The sequence below is a fragment of the Homarus americanus genome, unplaced genomic scaffold (assembly GCF_018991925.1).
Source record: "Homarus americanus isolate GMGI-L3 unplaced genomic scaffold, GMGI_Hamer_2.0 scaffold32583, whole genome shotgun sequence".
NCBI lineage: Eukaryota > Metazoa > Arthropoda > Malacostraca > Decapoda > Nephropidae > Homarus > Homarus americanus.
This window is the reverse complement of record NW_024713129.1, coordinates 14,953,509-14,976,388: the sequence shown is the minus strand read 5'-3', so window position 1 is coordinate 14,976,388 and position 22,880 is coordinate 14,953,509. Positions and strand designations below refer to the sequence as shown.

Here is a 22,880-nt window from a genome sequence, read left to right as displayed (position 1 = left end):
CTCTGTAAATTTTGGGGGGGGTTTATGCAAATTTAGCTGTTACCCATGAATAATGTGAAAAAAATAAGTAAAAAGAATGTTTCACAGCTAGGACTAATAACGGTTTACACCAGCACACTCTGTTTACATCATGTTATCAGTAGAATCGCACGGATTTTGTCGATTGCTCCGTGATTTTCACTGTTTTCTCCAATTTTTTTGTGTTAGCGATGAATATGGAAAGACAATGTAAGAAGTATGTTTCTAAGAAGCGTTCTGGAGATTGAATTGCCGGTGGTGAACATAAAAGAGCTTTACAAGGACGCAACTATTGCGTTGTAGAACCGTGGACCATAGATTCGGATTCAGCATGATCGGGAGGACCTAAACTTTGCAAACAGTAGGGCAACAGTAAGAGCAAATGGCAATGAAAGTGAAACATTTTAAATATATGTTGGTGTTAGACGGATGTGAATTGCAGTATTATATATTGCAGAAAGTGGTGATAATAAGCTTTCTTACAGGACTGATTATAAGGGAGCCAAGTTGCCACTTCCTATATCTCTCTCCAATTGTAATTTAAAGAATTCTTTAAAACTTTCAACTGTAAAAGTAATTTTCTTCCCCATACATTAAGATGAACTTAGATGAACTTAAACTTAGTTTTGCCTTTAACCAAGTAGGGTGAGTCTGGGTGACTGAACAAAGTTGGTTTTAAAATTTGGCCTTTACACAATGATTATTTTTTTTAGATGGAAAAAGAGTATAAATGATTTCTAAATCATCCTGAATGCAATGTTTATGATTAATAACATACTAAAAAGTTCTATAGAAGGCTAAAAACACTTAATATTTATTAAAACCAACATAACCGCATTAAAACTAAATGATAAACATGGGGTACAAAGGGAGTACCTCACCTAAATTCTCTGATAAACACAGAAGTGGACACATGTTGACAATTACAAGACGGAAAACATGCTTGGCTTAACTTCAGGCACATCAGTTAACACCCACAAGTTCAAGATATGTTCTATGGCGAGTGATTCATCCCAGTGATAGTTTAACTTGATAAACAGATAAGATATTGCCCTCACTAACCACTTAATCACCCTGGTGCGATGATGTTGAGTCAACATTTTACTGATCCGTATTGGACAAAATGTTAATGTTTTGGAATGAATCACACTCTCAATGTTCTGGGGGAAGGATATTTCCAAAGTGACGTGACAAATGAACAGTATACTGTACACAAAGAAAATCATCTTACCAAGCTTTCTAATCTCTTGGCCACAGTAGAAGCAAACCTTCGCTCTCCTGCAAGTTCAGATATAAGGAACACGTACTCTGGAGCGTTCACTTGATTACTTCTGTGTGTTCGCCCTGAAAGTAACAATACCAAAAAATATTCTAAGAGTCAAGATTAAACAAATTATGGGATAGTAAGTGTAAACCATCTCTTACTATACAGAGAGGTCATTTATTCAAGACATCCCCACTCACACACCTCGGCCTAACCTCTCAACATTCCTCCACTAACGAATCCTCTTTACCAACAAACCCTCATCCAGCTATGATCAATGTTTGGTTATCCTTCTTGGCTTGTTATTCTTAACACAAATAGTTTAGGCCCATGTAAATAACACAGTCAAGGCAGCCTCGTACCGTCTCTACATGCTACGAAGACTTAGGTCACTTGGGACACTCACGCCAGAGCTGAGGACCATCTACAACGCCTTTATTCTCCCCAAACTAACGTATGCGTCACCAGCCTGGTCGTCTTCTCTCAACTCCACCCAACGTCAGCTAGAGAAGGTACAGAAAAGGGCCTGCAGAATCATGCCCGGCGCAGAATACTCCGGCTACACCACCGCTCTCTCCACCCTGGAAATGCCATCCCTCAGTGACCTCCACCACCAAGCACTGGAAAGGTTTGGCAGTGGACTACTGCACCACCCTCGCCACCTCCTGCAGCCCCCCACCCAACTCGCGCAGTCCGCCACTACAACAAAATTCAGCCCATAAGAGCCGGCACCGATAGATATAAGAACAGCACCGTCCCATCTATTGTTAAAATAATAAACAACTCTTGATTTATTTACTGTACAGCCCTGTAAATGTATTCACCGCATATTATATCATTATGTCTAAATCAAATGTAAGTCTGTATATTTTCAGCCACCGGCTGCAACTCTATTAATAAACCGTTTATTAATATTATTATTATTAGCTTTATTCTTCAGATTAAAATAGAATAAGGGTAAAAACACCTCAAAGTAAACAGGAGCCAAAAAAGAGGCAGAGGTATAAATCAAGTGTAAAAAGTGACATGAACTATAACAAATTAAAGTACCTAAACTTAATGTTACTTGATCATGTCCCTAATTTGCATTAATAAAAAATAAAGGGTTTAATAAGGTTATCAAATCAATTATATCTCGTACTTTCATAAGAACTAGGAGAACTAACCAAATTGTTGAATAGCTCTGTCAGCAGACCAAGGTAGTTCAAGGGTTATGTGTACTCTTCTTCTCTGGTTGACAACTCTGCGATCACTCTGTAGCGAGATACCTGAACTTGCAGCCTCGGAGATAATAGCAATATCTTTTTCTGATGCCATAAATCTTTCTTTTTCTGTTGGAATACAAATATTGTTAGTGTATTAGCTACTTAGAGGATAAGGTAAAATATACGTCACCATAAAAAAAACAAAAACAGCTATGAAAACAAACAAATCATATAGCTCTATTTCTCCCTTATCCTTTCAAGCCCTTCCCCACTATAATGCCAGAGGGATGAGAAAAACACACACACATCCATGCATGCACACACACACACTGGCACACAGGTTTTTGTTCAAGGGAGTAATGCTGATAGGTGATGACTAAAGGGAGAATAAGGGTGTATAACATATTCCCTTATATGCCCAACCCCCATGTATTATATATAAAAGAACATTGCACACACCTCTAATATTCAAAATTTCAAGAGGAACGTCGGCTTCTGATCGAGACTCGTACATTACTTGACCGTCATCACTTTGCACCACTCGGCCTTTGCGACCTGTCATTTCGGCAACATTTTCTGGCCCACCTAATTCGTCAATCAGCTGGTCCAGTGTGTTGGGGGGAAGTTTTCTGCCTAAGTTTTCAATTCCTTTCAAGAGTTCCGATTTTAACTTATTCGCCTTTTCCACGTGATCTTTGGGCGGTGGGGGAGGTCTGTCACCATTTTCAGCTCGGCCTTTTCCATTCTTTTGTTTGTGTTTTTTTGCTTTTCCGCGTTTTTTGGGGCGACCCCAACTATCTATACGAGGGATAGAAAAAAAAAAACATTATTTCCTTTTCAACTAACCATAATTCTCTATATTAAATCATTAGGTAATAAATCAATGAGTTATATACTGAAACAGATATGAATGATTAAGAATTGCTGATCGATTAAAAAAATTAAATATTGTACACAAAACAATCGCAAAATACCAAGAATGCAACCAAATGACGTAAGCATTATTTCCTCGGATTACCCTTATCATCCGTCACTGCACAGTATAAACCTAAAACTAAAAGAAACTGTGCAAAAAATGATGACGAAATAACACTAACCTTCATCGTCGAAGTCACTAATTCCTGAGAAGTCTGATGAAACCTCAGACGAGTAGGCATCTTCGTCTTCCTCTTCAGCAGCACTGTCCCCTAAAATGCAATAACATACATTTAAGATATTACAGAGATAAATTTCAAGAGATACTGGACTGGTCATCACTCAATAACACCAATCACCATTAAATGACAGCTATACAGCACTTCATCAAATACCCACATTACAACTGGAACCATCCAGACGTAAATTCGCTCCAAAAAGTATCTTTACGATTTTGTGCGAGACAATATGACAACGGACGAAGGATTTGACAACCGTAATGACAACAGGAGTCGAGAAGTTCATCTTGAAATTCACCAGACTCTTCTGTAAGGATACTTTAAGCAGCTGGTGTACAAACATCTCTATATGAAACACTATCCTCTGCAGCTCATGCACAAAATCAAAACATCATGCCATATCCTAAATTAACATTCCCTTTATTGAAAACATACATTATAAAGCTAGTGGTTAACTCTTAAGTACAAATAATGTTAGTTTTCAAAGTTTAAATCCCTAAAATCAGACAGGAACACTTCTCAAGGTACATAAAACCCTACTACCAAGTTAAGTCCCATTGTAGCTGAAGGAATGAGTTATAGGGATCCCATTCTCAACTTTCAGAAACAATGGCTTTAAATCTGACTCAAAACAAATTTAATAATAAAACTCATATCTCAACTGAAGACTAATACATTACAGTGAAGTTATTACAATAACTGGTAAATTTCAACTAAAATTCTCAAGTAGAAACCACCTTTTCAGCCATGGAATGACAACCTGTATCCAACTTTCAACCAAATTTGTGGGAGTGAGCGAGATTACACGGCATAACCTCCAAGAACCAGCACTGTGAGGGAACTAGATCTTGCTGGCTCTACCTGTGCCCCCTATCCCTCTTTGAGACTTTGACACAATTTTATGTTGAAATTATACCTCAAGTTTATTGGTTACTACAGTAGCTATTATGTGGAATATAATGACATCCCATATGGTGTTTGTTTTTTCTTACAACAGCACTAACAAAGGTACACATGTTGCTATAATCCATTATTTTTACATAAAAATAATCAAACCTGTGATAAGCAAATTTGAGATAATGGAGGACTACCTGTAACATGTTTCACCTACCCTGGTAAATAATTTTGTCACCATTTTGCCTTCATATCATGTTACAGCAGGCTCTCACCAATAACGTCTAATAGGTGCCTGAAAAACACCGTTATTAGCGAAAACGTTATTTGTGTGACATTAAAATACATGTAAAGAGGGTTTATTGGTGCTGCCGCCACAAGAATTTCACCCATTTTTTCCCCTTGAAGCCCTCCTAACACTTTTTGTTAGCAGAAATAAAAAGAATTGTTATTCAATCATCAAAATAAAGTTTGAGTAATATAACACTTAGCTTGGGGGAGTTTTTGAGGTGCTTGGTGTGATGATTGTTCCGTATCTGAGGGCCGCTAACACTTGCACTGTCTTTCATTCTACAAGCTAACCATTTCACAAGAAAATGCTGTTATCACAAACAATCTGTTTCTAACACTTTTATCATTCATAGCTCGCCTCGCATTTCCATCACTACCGAAATATTTCTGAGCCAGCGCAATACTCTTCTTGATCTCCTCTAAGTTCATCTTAATTCTTCGCACTCTAGACTCAGGTCAGTTCAATTTCCTCACAATATCAATGTTCCGTGCACCACTTTCATTGAGCTCAACAAACTGTTCTTTATCCCTACCGAGTAGGCACGCTTCTTGTGGCTTTGTATCTTAGCTTTGGGGTCTTTTTTCTCATTCACTTTAAAAGTTCCCGGGCGTTCAGGTAGCAAATCACTCCCTCCATCACCTCCCCTAGCCACCACAGGCAAAAATGCGGAAGCCATTAATGATCACCGACCCCAGCAACCACAGGTTATAGAGGTGAAAATCTCACACGTTGGCGCAGCGCTGTATTCCACAGAGCATGTGAGACAGTGAGAGTGAGGTGGAGTGGACAACATCATCAACATGGCGGCAAACAAACGCTATCATTGATGCGCTCGGACGCTTCCCGCGAAATCTTCCGTTATTCAAGAGAATCCAGACGTTATTATCGAAAATGGGTATCTATTGCAACTTACCGTTATTGTCGAAAACATTATTGTGGAAGTCGTTATTGGCGAGAGCCTACTGTACTGTTTTGAATTCTCAGTCACTTCTACACACCGGTACGACCTCACTTGCTTTCCATATTGAACTTTGTAAGGGCATTCACTGGTGACCTAACAACCTTGTAATTCTTTGAACACATTTCCTTTTTTAACATAATACTGTACAGCTAATAGCAGGCAACACACCTTCCACTCACACTATTCTACTCCATTTTTCAATCACAATTTCCACTAATCATACTCTAATACATTACATACTGTATCTCTACTTTACATTAATACATTTTGTTGGGTTTTTCTCCATGCAATAACTGCATTCCAACTACTAACAACTACTTTTCTATGCAGGTTTATTCATTCAAAACTACTTTTATTCATTACACAACCATTTCCAAGTATAGCACACCTAAAACTTTTTCTAATTCTCCATATAGAAGAAGATCAGGGAGAGGATACAGTGCATGTCAAAACTATTACTAACCCACCCCCCCAAAGAGAAATATTACCACAAACACAACCTTCAATCTATAGGCCTCCATGTATTTGCTAGCATCAAAATATATACAGTAATATATATTCTTTCCGAGAATATAAGAAAACAGGGAACTAGTCCCCCCTCCCTCTTGGGGGGCGTCCGGGTAGGTACTAATCCCGATTCTCAGCATTCAGTGGCTAGTGAGTTACCCCAACCATTGATAGAATGCTGGTTCACCACAAGTTTGTTCCTTCACCAGCAACCATACCCAACAGCATCCAGTACTTGTTTTATTACCAAGCTTGCTAAACTACAATACAGTGCTGATATTTTCAGTTACAGAAAGAAAACACCTCTCTTGTTTATTCATGGTGACACTACTGCAAGCTCAAGGAGAGTAATGTTTGTAAACTGAATTGATCATCAGTGAAAAGATATCAGAGCCAGTCTTTTATTGACAACTTTTTTCTTACACTCAGGGAGGTTAAGTTTACACAATTAATAAGTTAATACTGGGGTCCACATCCACATAATTTTGGATAGTAGTATAGATAGTCAACTGAATATATTATATTTTTTGGCGAGTCCGAGGCATTCTTCTACTGTGGTAAAGAAGTAATCATTGCGCAAATTTCTCCGTTTATGGTGAGGAGTCGAGTTAACCAAAGGCTCTAACCTCTCCCTAAGCTAAAATCCTCATACCCTATACAGTACAATATGTGTTTAATAGTGTGCCTGCAAGTAGTATAAACCCATGACCTAACACTGAGGCCCCATCACTCCCTCGACTCCTTTTTACTTCCATCTGGTAACAACACAACATCCATCTTAACTAGGTCACCCATCATCATCATCATAATACTAGGCTCACTCACCTAACTTTCATTTTCTTACTTTATATATAAAAGGAAACGTGAAACTTTTAGAGCGGCACAAAAAGTGGTTTGGGGGCCACATGCAGCCCTCAAACCACTGGTTGGGGACCACCTCAAAGGGAATACACTTAGGCTTTACACCCCTGGAATCATCATTATAATTTAAGGGTAATCTAGTGGAAGGCATCAGCCATATTAATATATTCTAGGATGAAAATATTTATGAATGTTTCTGCTCATGATTTACCCCACACATTAAAGGTGTAGATGATATATGGACGACTTACATACTAATGTATAATGCATGCAATGCATCTTCCCAATTTTGTATGATAAAATAATTGAACAATTTACGTTGCAAACAAAGAATAAGCACTTTTCAGTCTGTAAAGTAACTATTTTCCTGGAAAAAACACAAGAGCTACAAAATAACACCAATTAGTGAGCCATCCAAGATTTACCTAAGGCCTGGGCTGCAGTGCAAGAAAAAGAGTGAATATTAGAGAGTAGTGCTTAACAATTTAGACGGTTGAACCTCGATTATTCACGCAAAGACCACTAAAAACAATTTACCAATTTTAAGAGCAAAAGAAAATTAAATTAAATGAAATAAAGCCATTCCTAAAAAATCTTATATCATTTGCCATAACTAATTGATTGAATACTGAATTAGTTGGTAGTTCCCTCCAACAACTGAAACTATGCAACCGGTCTATATATCAAATGTTTCTTGAACAATAAAAGAAACATAAGCTTATCATATCAAAGGGATGAGAGATGAAACATTTAACCCATGATCAAGACATGCTAGAATGGATTAGGAGGAGAGATATCCTAGGTTTCCAGAGGCTACCTCAAAACTGTCCTTGTAAAATGTTTCCCTATGTATTCTTTCCTGCATACTAGAGGATAAATCCAAAGCATCCCTCATACATATATTCTTAAAGTTATAATAAGAGTAAATATTTGGGAAATGGAGAGATACTGAATGGTCAAGCATTAACTAGTATCTGTTCCATTAGACTTGAACAAATCACATTTTTTCTTTCATAAACCTTGAGATTTTTTTTTTGCAGTTTTGCACATTTTCTGACTGACTTTGTTCATAGATTAAAAAATAAAGAAAAGTTTGCACAAGTGAGAGAGCAAGTGTGTTGTTAGTTTGTGCACATGTTTATCTATGGTATTTTCTATATTATACTTGCATTGCATTACCTTCAGAGGATCTTAAAAAAAAAAAAAAAATTCACCCTAAGTGACAACTTACTGAGACACTTATAGTCATCTTTATTGTGTTGGGAAGAACGAACAAGTAGAGAAAGATAATTTTTTTTTACCGCAAATGAAACAAAAAACGGAAGTAAATTTTGTTTTCTAGTTTCAGTCGATATCTGTCGTAAGTTCCCATAAAATTAATACACAAATACAATAACTCATGATACACAAAAGACGTAAAGCTATCCTGCACCTGACATTTCGAAGTCCGAGTCCTCGTCGTTATCCGAGTGAGCCTCCCGGAACCTTCTCTTTGCCGCACGCTGAGCTGCTTGTCGTACTGTGGAGCAACGTTAATACAGTAATTACAATTCCCGACATAAATTTCATAGAAATTATCAATCAACAAAGGAAAACTGGACGTGGGGGTAAGACAACATGACCGACTGAACATGGGGGCAACACAGGATGACATATGTTCACGACTTTTACCTGGTTTTCTTTTCGAGGTCTTTCCAGTCACTTCATCGATAATATCCTTAAACTCTTTACTGGTTTCAGAGATTCCCAAGATCTTATTAATGCGACTTCGGTCTGGTGCCGGGAAGTGTTTCTCCACTAAGGTTTCTAAGACACCTGAAAGGAAAATACAAAACACATCACAAAAGGCACAACACTGACTGAACTTCAACATACTGTACTCTCCTGGATGCACAAATTCTTACTACAATATATACAGTATTTTCATTCAACCATCTGAAATAGTTATCACATTACTAATTCTCATGAAATGCAACTTCTTCAATCTCCCTTTTTTCATAAATATACAGGAAGGGAATAAATTAAACATTAGCTTTGGTGTTCCAGGTATATGGTGGGGCTTAAAATATATTCCAAAACCAGTGAAGTTTGATTTGATCATGGATGTGTCAAGAAACAAAACAGGATGTAAAAATAGACTGGTGGCTTATGAAATGGAGGAGGACATGATGATACAGTACTTCTCTTCAACAATATGGCCCCTTATCTACTATGGGTGGAATGAAGAGTACACACACACACACACTTACTTCACTTTTTTTTTCAAGCTTAAATGAGGAAATTTCCAAAGTGAGAGAGACAACATAGAGTAGGAATAAAAAACCAGTGGAAGAGGCAGCAGCAGAGATCAAACACAAACACTCACCTTTAGCAGTCGAGACAAAGTCTGAGAGTTCACCGTCGTCCCTTTCCAGTTGTTCTAATGTACGTGCCTCACCGGTAGATTGTAAACCAATCACTACACACCGATTAGTCTTGACAGCCTCACGAGCCAATCTGACTGCATGATCAACCTGGGAAGGAAAAAAATAAAATAAAATCCTACGTTAAAATCACGGAATTCTTCAATACTTTATAAACAAACTGAATAGTCTCATAACTGTAGCTCTTTGAATTAGTAGACGTAATTAAACACACTGTAACGTCAACACAGCAGACTAGTTCCAAGATTTAGAGACAAAGAGGCGCCCCCAACTATACCTTAGATGCTATACACAGGTACTTGAAAAAACGTTGATGGGAGGACCAGAACTGCCCCCACATAGACTTCTTCATTCCTTTTTCAGCATTTATCAATTCCGATGCTTCCTGGAACTTTTGTCTAGCATCTACCCACTGTCATGAAGGAAAAAAAAAAACAAGATTATTAGTCATACAAAATCAAAATTTGGATGTTAACAAAAAAGAAATTACAATTCAATATCATTTTCAGTTTTCTACCTACCCAATTACCAATACATCCAAATTTGCCATTTTACACGACTTCACATCTCTAATCCAACCTTGATGAAGACTTGTATTGGCTGTTTAAATAGTTAATACAATAGTTTGCTTTAATTACTTTAGGTTATTAGTGTTACAGGAACTTATAATAATGAAAAAAATCTTTCTTGTTTCAGTGTACAGTATAGTACAGTACTCACCAACTTCACAGATTCATCATATACGTGTTTAAAATCTTCATCTAATGGGACTTCTTCTATTCGGAAAGTTACCCCGTGAAAACTAAGTTGGCGAGCGATGTACATTCCACGAAGTTTCATATCCATGGCCACGATTTCCATAGCACCAACACCCCTGCAAAGATACATCGCACATTACAATAAAAATGAAATCGTTCTCCCTCTCACAAAATGCTGTTATCATTGTAGAACAACATGCTAAATGAACCCTGTACAGTGGTCCCTCGGTCAACGAACGGCTCGATTTACGAAATTTTGGTTAACAAATTACCTCCCAAAAGGATCTTCAATTCGGTTAACGAACAAAACTTCGATTAACGAAATCTTTACGACAAACACGTTTTGTTGTGAGCATCAGCTGATCAGCTGAAGGATAGTCTGCCAATTCAGTAATCTGTTCTATGTTTACATTTGTTTCCAGTGGAGTAAATATCAAGAAAGTTGTGCTCTAATATTTTTGCATTTTTTATAGCAAAATTATTAGTCATTTTAAAATTTAGTTAACATATTGATAATATACGCAGTACAGGGAACTAGTTTTTTGTGCGCCTATCAGCCGCTTGACTCACCCACCAGGCATCAGTTTGACTTTGTTTACAATGGAGTGAACATCGATTTTGTTGGTGTCGTGAATATTTTTGCATTTTTACATTAAAATTATTGGCCATTCTGAAATTTAGTTAACATATTGATAATATACAGTGCAGTGCAGTGTTGATTTAAATAAAATAATCTTGAATTACACCTAGTGAACTTAAAGCATGGGTCCCCTGAAAGGTGATTTCTTCTCCATCCCCACTTCCTTCTCTTCTCCCTTCTCCTCCACCCCCACTTCTAATTCCCATCATCATCATCAACCAGGAACCTTCTACATACACACCTCAAAGAAAGTGTACTTTACTGCATTTTCTTTTACATTGTATGTACTTTTCTGTGAGCTGGAACCAATTACCCAATATCCCATTGAAACAATGCATTCGGTTAACAAAATTTTCGGTTAACGAAAGACTCTGTGAAACGAATTGTGTTCGTTAACCAAGGGACCACTGTATATAATCTATGAGGAATAAAAAAACACGAGAGAAAACACACACATATTCTTGCAATTAACGAGTTAAAAAGCAGGTACTTATTGAATCGTAATGGAAAGGTGTCAGGGTACGGTAAAACTTGAACTATAGACAAGTTTGCTCAATTACACCTAATTCTGACGGTGAAGTCCTCCCAAAACCTAACAACATTAACAGTGGACTGGCCAGATAGCATGGATGTATGGTGATTCACTTCAGACAATCTCCTCTGTACTGTATACGGGAAAACAAGAGTCGAACTGTCCTGCATCTAGCTAAGTCTTTGAATAAATATAACTCCATTGCAAGTTTCATTAATAAAGCTTTCAGAATAACTCGCCTATTTGTTTTTGTAAATTCCAAGTATGATTTTGATTCTATTTCCCTCATAACTAAAAAAAAAAAAAAAAAAACATTATTCCCTTCATTCATTTCAAATAACTTCAATGGCCAGTTTTTCTGACGAGGTTCTTCAGTCTTAAAACTACTATTATGAAACCCGATCCCTGAAATATTTTACGACTATGCCTCAGTGAACTAAGAACACAAAAGACTATATACAGGTGCTCCTCTACTTACGAACGAGTTACATTCCTGAGGTAAGTCCAACTTTACTCTTGTAGATACCAAACATATTGTGAATAATACAGCCTTAAAACCTGGCTCACTCTTCTCCTCTTGTTCTATCTGGAATTTTCTTCAAAATAATCCAGTCTCATCCACATTAAACACCTGTTCTGGCAGGTAACCCCCCTCAGTGATGATGTTTGTATCTCTGAAAGTTTGTAAGTTGAACGTTCTTAAGTAGAGAAGCACCTGTACTGTATTACACATACCTTTTTTCCACAGCACTTATAAAGTCAGTGAACTCTGGGAATGGAGTACCTTTCCCCCAGATTCCTAAACGAACCATATATGCCATGTTCTTTGGTTCGGAGGCTCCTGTCGCAGATGCGTAAACAACACGTGCTTTGGGCAACCTTGTTTGTAATTCCAACACCGTCAATCCCGTTTTGGTTGGTTTCCCAGAACCAACTGGGCTTAGGTTCTTGGCACGATGACACTCGTCAAACACAATCTAGAATAAGTAATCCCTGTTATGGAATACTGTACTAAGACAGAACACTACAAATACTTCTATCTATCTACATAATCATATATGTATAGTGTGTGAAGCATAAACTCTGGATGCAAGAGGAAAAAGCACACATAAGGAGGGACAAAAATGACATGCTTGAGTGGAGTAATAAAGAAGAATAGGAAACAGTAGAAAAAAATACAAGTGAGAACATGTGGAAGTGAATGGAAGGTTAGACAAGAGTGCTGACAATAACTTACCGAGAGACACGTAAATATAATCAAGAGTATATAATAAGAGATAGATGTGGAGATATCAATGAGATGGGAGACTTAGGTGAGAAGTGCCCTAAACGTGATGAGGGAGCAGAGGTAGGTGTGTGTGTGTGTATAAGGCTGACAAAAACCATGGAACTGGGAGGTTTTGGGGGATGCTGATGCTATATGGTGTACTGTCCCTAGATAAACCCAATACCTTGAGATCTTATTGTGGAAGGGAAAAATCAATAGAGAAAAATATGCTACAGCAATAAAAGAGAACGAATGACAACAAAAGAAATGAGAATCTGTGTTTATTCTTGTTTTGTCATCATATTCAGATACTACAGAAGAGGTCTTGAACACACATTTATCACAATTATTTATAAGCATTTTCAAGGCTTTACAACAGGTGAAACAGTGTACTGGCAGGTACTTACACAGCCATCGAAGTCGTCACCACACCAATTTAATATCTGTTTTAGCCGCGACTTGTATTTTCCCTGCCCGCTAGTTGATTCACCAATGAGAGCTGAATACGTTGAAAATAACACTCCTTTCTTCACATTTCCATTGAGGTCTGAGTTTATTTTTCCATATTTCATTTTACTAAGAAAATATACTGAAATGTGTCCTGCACCGATGTCTTTTAAGTCCCGCTCTGCGTCATATTTAAGATCATTAGACACAGAGACCCAAATCGACTTTTTTCGTCCCTTAATATAATTTTCGTAAATGATTCCTCCTATCGTGCGCCCTTTGCCAACACCAGCACCATCGCCTGAAAAGAAAACAGTATTAATATGTCACATAAGAAGGGAAGGTAGAGGCACTTATATAAATTCACATTCAACCTGAAATAAAAATCACAAATAAAATATAAAAATTATTACTGTACTACTATATCAAAGAACATTCTAAACATTCTTCTCCAATGATTATTCAAGTTAAGCTCGTGGCTAAACATTCTATTTTATCTTGTTTAAATTACAAACAAATTGTTACTCTTTCAAGCTCTTATAACACCAAGACTTACTTTGCTCTCACCCTGTCCAAGGGGTAATACAGTAAATTGTAATGGTAGAGTTGTACAGACTGTGTGATTATTGCCAGCCATCAAATGTCAAGGAGTTCGCTTAAATTGTAACCCATACACGTAATGGATAAATACACGAGTCTCTTAAAACCGACCGCTATAAATAAATATTCACATGTAACTATAAAAGGTAAAACCCAAGAACCATAAAAACTGATGTCTACACGCAAGTAAAACTCCAAAATTTTAGAAAAACTGTCACACAATATTAATGTTCATGCATGAAAATAAAAAAAAGGATTGAAGAGCCAAAGGCCATAACCACATCAAATGAGTGCCTTTAATACGAGATACAATGCAGAAAGCTTCATACATAACGACTGATCACGTTAGCCACATGCTCTCACCTATGAGGAATCCCGCCCTTGTTCCATCTGGTAGGAACTGTTCGTGCTGTTGTGAGGTATAAGTAATGCTCTCTAACTGTAAGGCCGAAAGTTTTCCTGTGTCAATTGAGGTATCAGGGATTTCCATCTCATACCACACATCGGGAGGCTCCACTGATGACATGGAAGCAGTTTCTACGACCTGGTCAGGATGCTTGATTCCAACCTTCACTGAGGGAGAACAAGATAACAGTAATACTTATGAGCAAAGACCATAAGAAATCACACGTCAAGATGGCTCGATAAAAACTATCCGTGTCAAATATACCGAAGACCGACTCAATAATATAAGTGCCGTATTGCCAATGGGTGACCAAAAGAGGCGAAAAACTTACACTTTGAGGGCATGTAATCTGAGTATGTTTCGGCAATCCCCATGTCTTCGTCCTCTTCCACTTCCTCCTCTGTGGTTGGTTGAGCCATCATCAGAGGATTTACTTGCATCCCCATCTGTTATAGAGCAATTATTTTGAAAGTACTGCATCGATACAAAGGAATTGTACGAAAACTTGTTCATTTTACACCAAGAATTCATGCACTGCCAAAATGTATAAATAAATAACATACTGTACACAAAATAACCAACACTGAACATTCCATTTCCAAAACTATACAACAACCAGAAACAAATGCAGTACAGTATAATGTACCAACATATACTGCCAAGTCTTAACATTACCTGCCAAAAAAACAACCTATTTATTTTACTCAAGTACAAGTCATAACAGAATTTGGGGGAATGGTTCCTATCCAACTTATTCTACACATTCCAGATCCCTAATTTTCATAGCAGCATCGGGCAGAACACAAGCATTAAACCACCATATACAAAACTATAACATACAGTATCTTGTGGTAATAATAATAAAAGGGAAAAATTAGCTGTACAAACCAACACAATTGAGTGAAAGTAGAATGTACAGTACTTTTAACATGTTGCACTCACACAGTGCTACAAAATGGAACTGTATTATCAAACTAGCTGATCAAATTGTCCAACAGATATATAACAAAACTCATGGATAAACATGAAGACCATTAATTATTATTAATCAAGAATGAACCAATTACTGTGATTAGTGACAGTGGGAATTGGTTTACGACTGGATGAAGAAAACAGGGTTAATGACTAGAACAAAAGGAAATCAAGACAGATCCAGAATATCCCCTTTTTTAGAGCCAACTTGGACCAAGAAGGCTCCATCTCTTCACCTATTAAAACTACAAGTTGTAACCTAGGCTATTCTTTTCCTTAAGTAGGTTGTTCAGAATTTTTCACCAAGTAAGAGACAATGGAACATACTATTTGAATCAACTACAGTATGGTATCATCATCTCTAAATGTCGATACATCCACAGAAGAACCAAACAGTCGAGTACACCAGCTTTTATGATATTTGCTAGAAATACCTGCACACACACACACACTTCTCAAACAGACAAGCATCATCAATGTTTCCATACTACTGTAATTAAGACATGAAAATAAATACTGAAACCTTTATCATTACCTTTTTATAACCTGTCAGCCAAGACCACCACTGATTAGGTGTAGAATCTATCCAACTTATTTCTTCGGGGCTCAAGAAAAATGGAGTGAGGACAAGAGTTCGGATTGATCTGTGTAAACCTTGGCATTTCTTCAGCATCAGCAACTGTATTTTCGCATGAGTAAAACCCAAAACCAATGAAAATGGCCAGCCACACTGTACACACAGTTTTTTGGAGGAATGACTGGCGATGTGCATTGAACACTTCAACTTCTCATACAACACTGACACTGATCTGGTTGCTTGTTGAAGATTCTGGAGATAACCACATAGAGCAATGTGCTGAAGATTCGTCATGTGACTTTTAATTCGCTTGCGGCTCTTTTTCCCAAGCGAGGATCTCACTTTATTCGTTATATCCTTGAAGTTGACAGATTCCATTAACTCCTCATTGGTCAGTAAAATGCTCTTCAAGCGGTTGGAAACCTTTTTACAAGCTTTACTCACCTTCCTGCCTGGTGATGCGTGTGTGGAATTGTGTTTTTCTTCGATTATTTCAATGCCGTCAATGTCTAAACCCGACGAGCATTTGTTTGGTGCGCGACTGTATTCTTTCGGCAAATCTAAATTATGTATCGGAGACCCCAGAACATTTACTACTCCAGGATTGGGTTCTTCACTTGTTAAATCAACAACATCACTGCCACATACATTTTCCTCATCATTACTAGATAATTCCACATCACTATCATAAATGGATACCACCACAATATCGGTATCAGGCACAGTTTGTTTTACAGTCGAAGTTGTTGGTACATCCAGGGCAGGTGATTTAGTACTATAACCAAAGTCCGTCAGATCTACGACTTCCTCTTCAGACATGACTTTTTTAGCAGTGCAAGGTTCATCAAGACTGGCAGTGTCATTCTGGTGATGTGTGTAGCCAGGAGTGCGGCACATAGTTCGTCTGGTATTAGAATGAGCCACCACCTCTTTGTCACGGACCAAAGAGGATGATTGGCTTGGGAATTGTTTTGCACATGCTTCATTTTTATCATCATCAGATTCAAGTGCAAAGAATACTGGTTCAGGTGCAAATTTTTCTTTTAAATTCAATCCTGCAGTTTTTAATTCCTGATGATCAGATCTGTCTTTCACTTCACTGCAAACCAAGGGAGATGAATGGCTTGTAGGTTGTAATGTGGGTTGAGCAGAATGGCTTGTGGGTTGTTTTGCATATTGGTAAACATCATCATCCTTTTCATTATATGTAGGACTGGCAGAAAGCCTGGCAGGTTGATAAGTATGTAGGTAAGAGATATCATCATCTATTTCACAATATGCTTTGGTATAGGTAGATCCTGTGGTCGGGTCTATATTTAAATCAGGTAAATCGTCATCTTCAAGTAGAGACTCGAGGCCATACACACGATTTCTTTTATTGCTTACTCCATCACATTGGATCTTAAAAGGCACTGGCATTGTCAACACACATCTACCTGGTTCACCTGTTGATATATTAATTCACAATCAGAATCTTCACACATTAAAGATTTGACTTCACTTTTTGACAACTGATCAAACACAGAGAGCTGAATATTTACCAAGAATAAGCCTTAACCTAAAATTAACTTCCTATATAGTATACCGTGTTACATCAAAATGCATACGATATTAGTCAAAATGTTATGTTTCTAAGGTGAACAAGGGTCCCATCGGCCTGTACTAAGGGGGCACTTGACCGCATTCCTTTCCCCAACCTTGTAATGTAGTGTAAATCAATCCCTAGACAGCTGGTTATGGCATAAACAATAGGACTGTACGTACTGTACTGACCAGTATTTTTGTTTACATCCAACAAGACCGAGAACTTTCCAAAATATTATATACTAGTACATACTGTACATTAAATGGTGTAATCACAAAAACTAAACTAACCTACCTAAACTGGTATTATTGCAGCTCCACACCCAATTATGTTAATACAATTTTGGGGTCACCAGAAGTTATATCTCGTCAATGGCAACAACTTTTTCTAATGCCACTTCCGTCGACAATAGAATAACTGAATGGTAATCATAGTTGAGCAATTTGGCCGGGTTTGGTTTGGCGGATCTTTTCGGTTTCATGTACTGCACTAAAAATGGAAACTCCTCTCTATATTTCTTGTGTAGAATTTTGTGTGGACTCTTTAAAAAAAATTTAATAGAAAAAATATAGCCGTTTAAACTTTCGAGTTAATCACCAAAATATCATGGGAAAACCTCGACTTCTGGTCATAAAACAATTGGTAGTGAAACTGCAATTTTACACCTAACCCTATAGTATAACATTACTTCTGGGGTTAAGCTGAAGTCTTGGGTAGGTTAGCTTCGTTTGGGTAATAAATCATATATACAACAGTACTGTATCTTGATATTTTCCTAAGTTCCCAGCGTTCGTGACTTTAAACCCATTATTTCACTTGAAGAATCTCTTCCTCAGAGTATTTCACCTATAGAATAACCACCCTAACCTAACCTCATACCCCAAAAATTGCGTTAGGTTGGTTAATCTTTAGGTGAAATAAGCTGGGGTGGGACGGAGATGGGGGGGTGGTGGTAATCCTTCAGGTGAGCCATAAAATGTCCTACGGGTGTCCTACGTGTGAGAAAGGAATCCAGTAGGACTCTAAGAAATATACACACATTAAGTTTCCTCCTGTACTAACAAGGAATCAACCGTCATTTCTATCCTACATTTGTATTTTCTTTTAAAAACTAGTGTCTCGTTAAAGTTCCTTAGTTTTCATTCCATTTTCAATTTTAGATTCAATTCTCTTAAACTTGTCAGCGAATTAAACAATAATTCGCCTAGTGATTCACAGGGGTATTGTTAAAAGCCACTGCTACATGTCCTCCTTCAATAATTCACTCGTGATTTCGTATTTGACAGAGGTTTTTATGTTAAGAGCTCCTGCCACACTAGCACCTTCCAACACGGCTAACGAACAACTGTTGAATAGAACCGGTCGGTCATTTAACGTTTCCAAATACCATTTCTTAATGTCGGCTAAGCACCTGTTGCCATCCCGTCATTATTTCTCCACTTTTCTTCTCAACAACAGATAAACGAATTTCGCAATGCCATAATTCTCCTAAGGCTAATAATATATTTAATACTATAATTACGAAAATACTAATAACTACTCCAACGCGGTAATAACCAGAAAAAAAGGCATCCCCCCCAATGTTTCCACTGCTCGTTAGTATTTTAAAGTTTATTCTTATTTCTTTAGATAAAATGTATTGAAAAGTTACGGTAATCGTTTATTCTAATTTATTAATAGTTGTAGTAAATATAATATTAAATGGGATAGTGCTAACACTCGTTCGTAAATATCATATAGCAGTCATAGATTATTGCCTCGTTGGGAACCGAACACTTAAAGTACTGCACACAGTACCATGAAATTGTATGAAGGTAATTATTTAAAATTTCCATAATGTACTGTTGCAGCTTAACATGTGCGGTATGTATGTATGTATGTACTGGTCCGGTAACATTTATAATATACGCATATTATAATGATTCCCAGTGAAATTTGTATAACATCGTTAATAATTCTACATGGCACTTTTTCCAATAGAGTACCGTAAAATTGTAGATACAGAATGCGAAATACATTAGTTTCCCATTCAATAGGCTTTAAGTTATTTATTCCCCAAAGAACATCCTTGTTTTTTTTTTTACCTTGGCCGAGATTAACGAAAAATCTTAAGAGTAAATTTGCCCTCCCAGTGGCCAGTACACATGACGCAGTTCTTTCTAGAAGGTTCGAGTTATGGCAGAAAGTTACCTGGCGATGAAATTTGCATTCATATTTAATTTCATACGTAAAGGTAATGACTAGGGCAGTTATCAGTACTATGAGCTGGTGCTAATTACAGACGTAAATCACAATAGATATTTGTATTGTATGGGTGCGTACCAATAAATATTCATGTATCAATAATCGGATTTGCTTCATTCGGCAAACTTTTGTACTGTATATTTAGATGCAGCTCACTGGTACGTAGAATAACTCTTTCCAGTCAATACAGTACTGACATGTTATCTGTATGTGTAATTCCAGCAAAATAGTCCACATCGGTAAATGGATGACGTCAGGAAGTAAACTTTACATTAACAATCAAATGACGAATCGTATATATTTGCAAATTAATAATGTATAAATATTTCATTATAGTTTATTTTCGATGTTATGTTCAAGTATGACTTCTAAAATTGTTACGGACTATCATACTACAATATAGTACCTGTACCATAATCTAGTGGCAAAAGTGTGGGACCCGAACACCCTCAAGTGGTTATCAACAATACTGACACCTTTGTCTTACTACTTATGCCACAACCCACAAATCATATCTTATCTACTTCACTTTTCACTTACATTCAGTTGCTTAAAAAACAGAATTAAGATATTTTTTCCTACATATGCCTACACTTCCTACATAAATCTACATAATACCATAGTCAGGTCAGGGTCACTTTAGCCAAATTTTAGCAACTGAGGTCCTTTCAGGCAGGAATAAGTACAGAGTGAACCAACAGTCTCTCTCTTGCCTCAGCAACCACAGGAATTCAGTTCTTCATTGACAAGGACGGCCTTGCTTAGTGCCGAGTCCTTTTGTCTTGGTGTAACAAATGGGAAATCATAGATGAGCTGAGTAAAACGTTCCACACACTGCAACATCGCCATTCTCTGTAAACCTTATACTTTTCTTTATCCTCTTTGCCATTTGTTGGTTTGTTAGCTGCTTGGGTAGTAGGTCACATATCTGTTACTGATTGTTGGCAAGTATTGGGCATGCACTGGCTCCAGAATATACCTGTGCCAGTGTTGGTTAAACCTTAGCATCACAATTCTCTGTAAACCTTTGTTTCAGTTTGTAGCAAGTACTGTACTGTATTCTGTACATATAACAGTTTCAAGGGGTGTACTGGGTTTCTGTCTGCTTTACTTCACCTTCTGTGGTCAATTCTCAAAACACATACACTGACTGTTCTGGCACAGTATCACATGCTTGGCTGCACATTCCACCACAATGGAGATTTTCCAAACATATACGAACTGTCTATAAAAATTTGTCACCATATTTTTTTGCAGAACTGATAAAAAAATGTCGTTGGAAACTACAATACAGTATATCGGTGTGTACAGGCCCTGGCTATGTGAATACTGGACTGCCATTATCATCCATCCCTTCCATCAAATCAGTCATTAATATAACCATTAACTCATGTACTTTTGTTTCAATCAAAATTCATTCTAACATTGACATTCTTTTATACAGTAGCTGCCAAAATAGTACACAAGCATTAAAAATAAATACTTTAACTTGTCTAACATACAAATAGATTATTACCCTTTATATATATTACTGTATATACAGTAGATGCCCATCCACGTTTCAAGTTCACTCCATTCCTGAATATGTAGTGAAGATGAGTACAGTACCAAGTCTCGGATGAAACAAAAATTGAAACTATCCATCATTAATACAGTACCATCATCCACCATTGACTCATCGACTTTATTCATCTTCACCTAACATAATCTGGGATGGGGTTGATACAGTAATTCTCACTGTCTCTCACCAGAAGTATACAGTAATACTCTACCACACTTTTCTATCCTATAAATCACATTCACTATTATAATATGAATAACTGCTTCACAATGGTTTTTACAGCTCAACAAGTACAGTATAATCATTTTGCATTACACATTTAAGTAAGACATGCAAAGGGTTCATGCATACTGTACACATATCACATAAATGCAACATAATCTCAAGAACAAGCATTGCAAGCACTACAAAAGAACAAATGAAACTGCATTCATACTTCTGCACGAAATTCTAAAGTCCACAAAAAACATTAAGGACAAATAAGTGACGATTAATAACCAAAGGGAAGTGAATTGCATTTATACAACACAGAAAAATTCTAAAGATTTGGAACAATTTGTGTTTTAAAACTTACCGGTAACTTCTTAAAAGTTCTTTTAGAAGACAAAACCTTTAAATATGAGGAAATTGACTGTGAAATCCTATACAGTATTACAACCAAGGTCATGTACAGTCACAATGTCTATGATTTGACAACCCGGTGCTTCTGGGATCTCTGACGTGCCTGCCTAGGACTAAGCTCAAAAAATGGTAACAGGTGTCAGCTAATCAAAAAGTGGATCCTCGTTTGCTGCTCTCCCACATACTGTATACAAACTCAGTGACCTATGCTGCCATCACACTACAAACCAGACAACAGGAGAAGAGAACAACCTGAGTCACCCCAATCCATCTTTTGTTATTAATTAGATTTTTCAGGCTCAATCCCTTATTTATAATTTAATGTATCAGGCAACTAGTCTAATTTAAAAGCTACCAAGGAGTTAACACAGTTCACACCCTTAACTGGGAACAGAAGATCATCCCTATGCCCCACCCTACCTTTGCTCTCTGTCCTTCTCCCTTGTTTTATTCTATTAGTTGGTTGAAGAGGGACCTACCATACCAGCTCATAGATTTCGTATTTTATTTCTTCAGTGTGGGATTTTACTTCATTTACCAAAGTGAACATTACACTTCAGAATATCATCTATACATTGTGCCAGCTCACCTCACAGTGTACAGTAAGTGTTATATCGATTTATTACTGTATTATCTACTTTATTATTACTATTTGAACATTTAAAAAAATATTTGTTTGCACAGTACAGGTAATTACAAATAGAATATTCTATGTGGCAGCCAAGGCATGGTAACTGAGTATGTTTGATGGTTTGAATAATGAGGAACAATCTGAACAAACCGAACAGAAAATGAATGAATAATTATCAAACACAGTCTGAAATTGTCGAATCATGTCAAAATATTCCGAACACACACACGTGCACACACACATGTACATCGATAGTGACTAGAGCTGCCTATGGGAAATTTCTAAATCCATTACTGAAGACAGATTATGTCCCCAAATTTTATATAAACAGGTACAGCCATAAGTGTCTTATAATACATCAACTAAACCATCAGAGAAAACCTACCTAACAAAGCATGGGGAAGAAAATACAGATATACAACTACTATATCATACAGCTACTATATCATACAACTACTAT

At 37.1% G+C, this 22,880-nt stretch overlaps 1 protein-coding gene across 7 annotated transcripts in view; it reads right to left on the bottom strand.

The window, feature by feature from the left end:
* Window positions 1-22,880, bottom strand: part of LOC121868490 (protein strawberry notch homolog 1-like) — a 65,993-nt gene that overhangs the window by 15,382 nt on the left and 27,731 nt on the right. For 6 of the 7 annotated variants that reach the window (XM_042369165.1, XM_042369179.1, XM_042369172.1 and 3 more), the window contains 13 exons: window positions 14,561-14,675; window positions 14,187-14,396; window positions 13,184-13,524; window positions 12,245-12,486; window positions 10,300-10,453; window positions 9,857-9,991; window positions 9,522-9,669; window positions 8,828-8,971; window positions 8,589-8,675; window positions 3,585-3,674; window positions 2,947-3,285; window positions 2,449-2,613; window positions 1,250-1,362 (listed from right to left, as the gene is read on the bottom strand). In XM_042369165.1, coding sequence (XP_042225099.1) covers window positions 1,250-1,362; window positions 2,449-2,613; window positions 2,947-3,285; window positions 3,585-3,674; window positions 8,589-8,675; window positions 8,828-8,971; window positions 9,522-9,669; window positions 9,857-9,991; window positions 10,300-10,453; window positions 12,245-12,486; window positions 13,184-13,524; window positions 14,187-14,396; window positions 14,561-14,675 — 2,283 coding nt within the window. Of the gene's footprint in view, window positions 1-1,249; window positions 1,363-2,448; window positions 2,614-2,946; window positions 3,286-3,584; window positions 3,675-8,588; window positions 8,676-8,827; window positions 8,972-9,521; window positions 9,670-9,856; window positions 9,992-10,299; window positions 10,454-12,244; window positions 12,487-13,183; window positions 13,525-14,186; window positions 14,397-14,560; window positions 14,676-15,736; window positions 17,268-22,880 lie in introns of those variants that run through there. The other variant, XM_042369157.1, reaches the window with a different exon arrangement.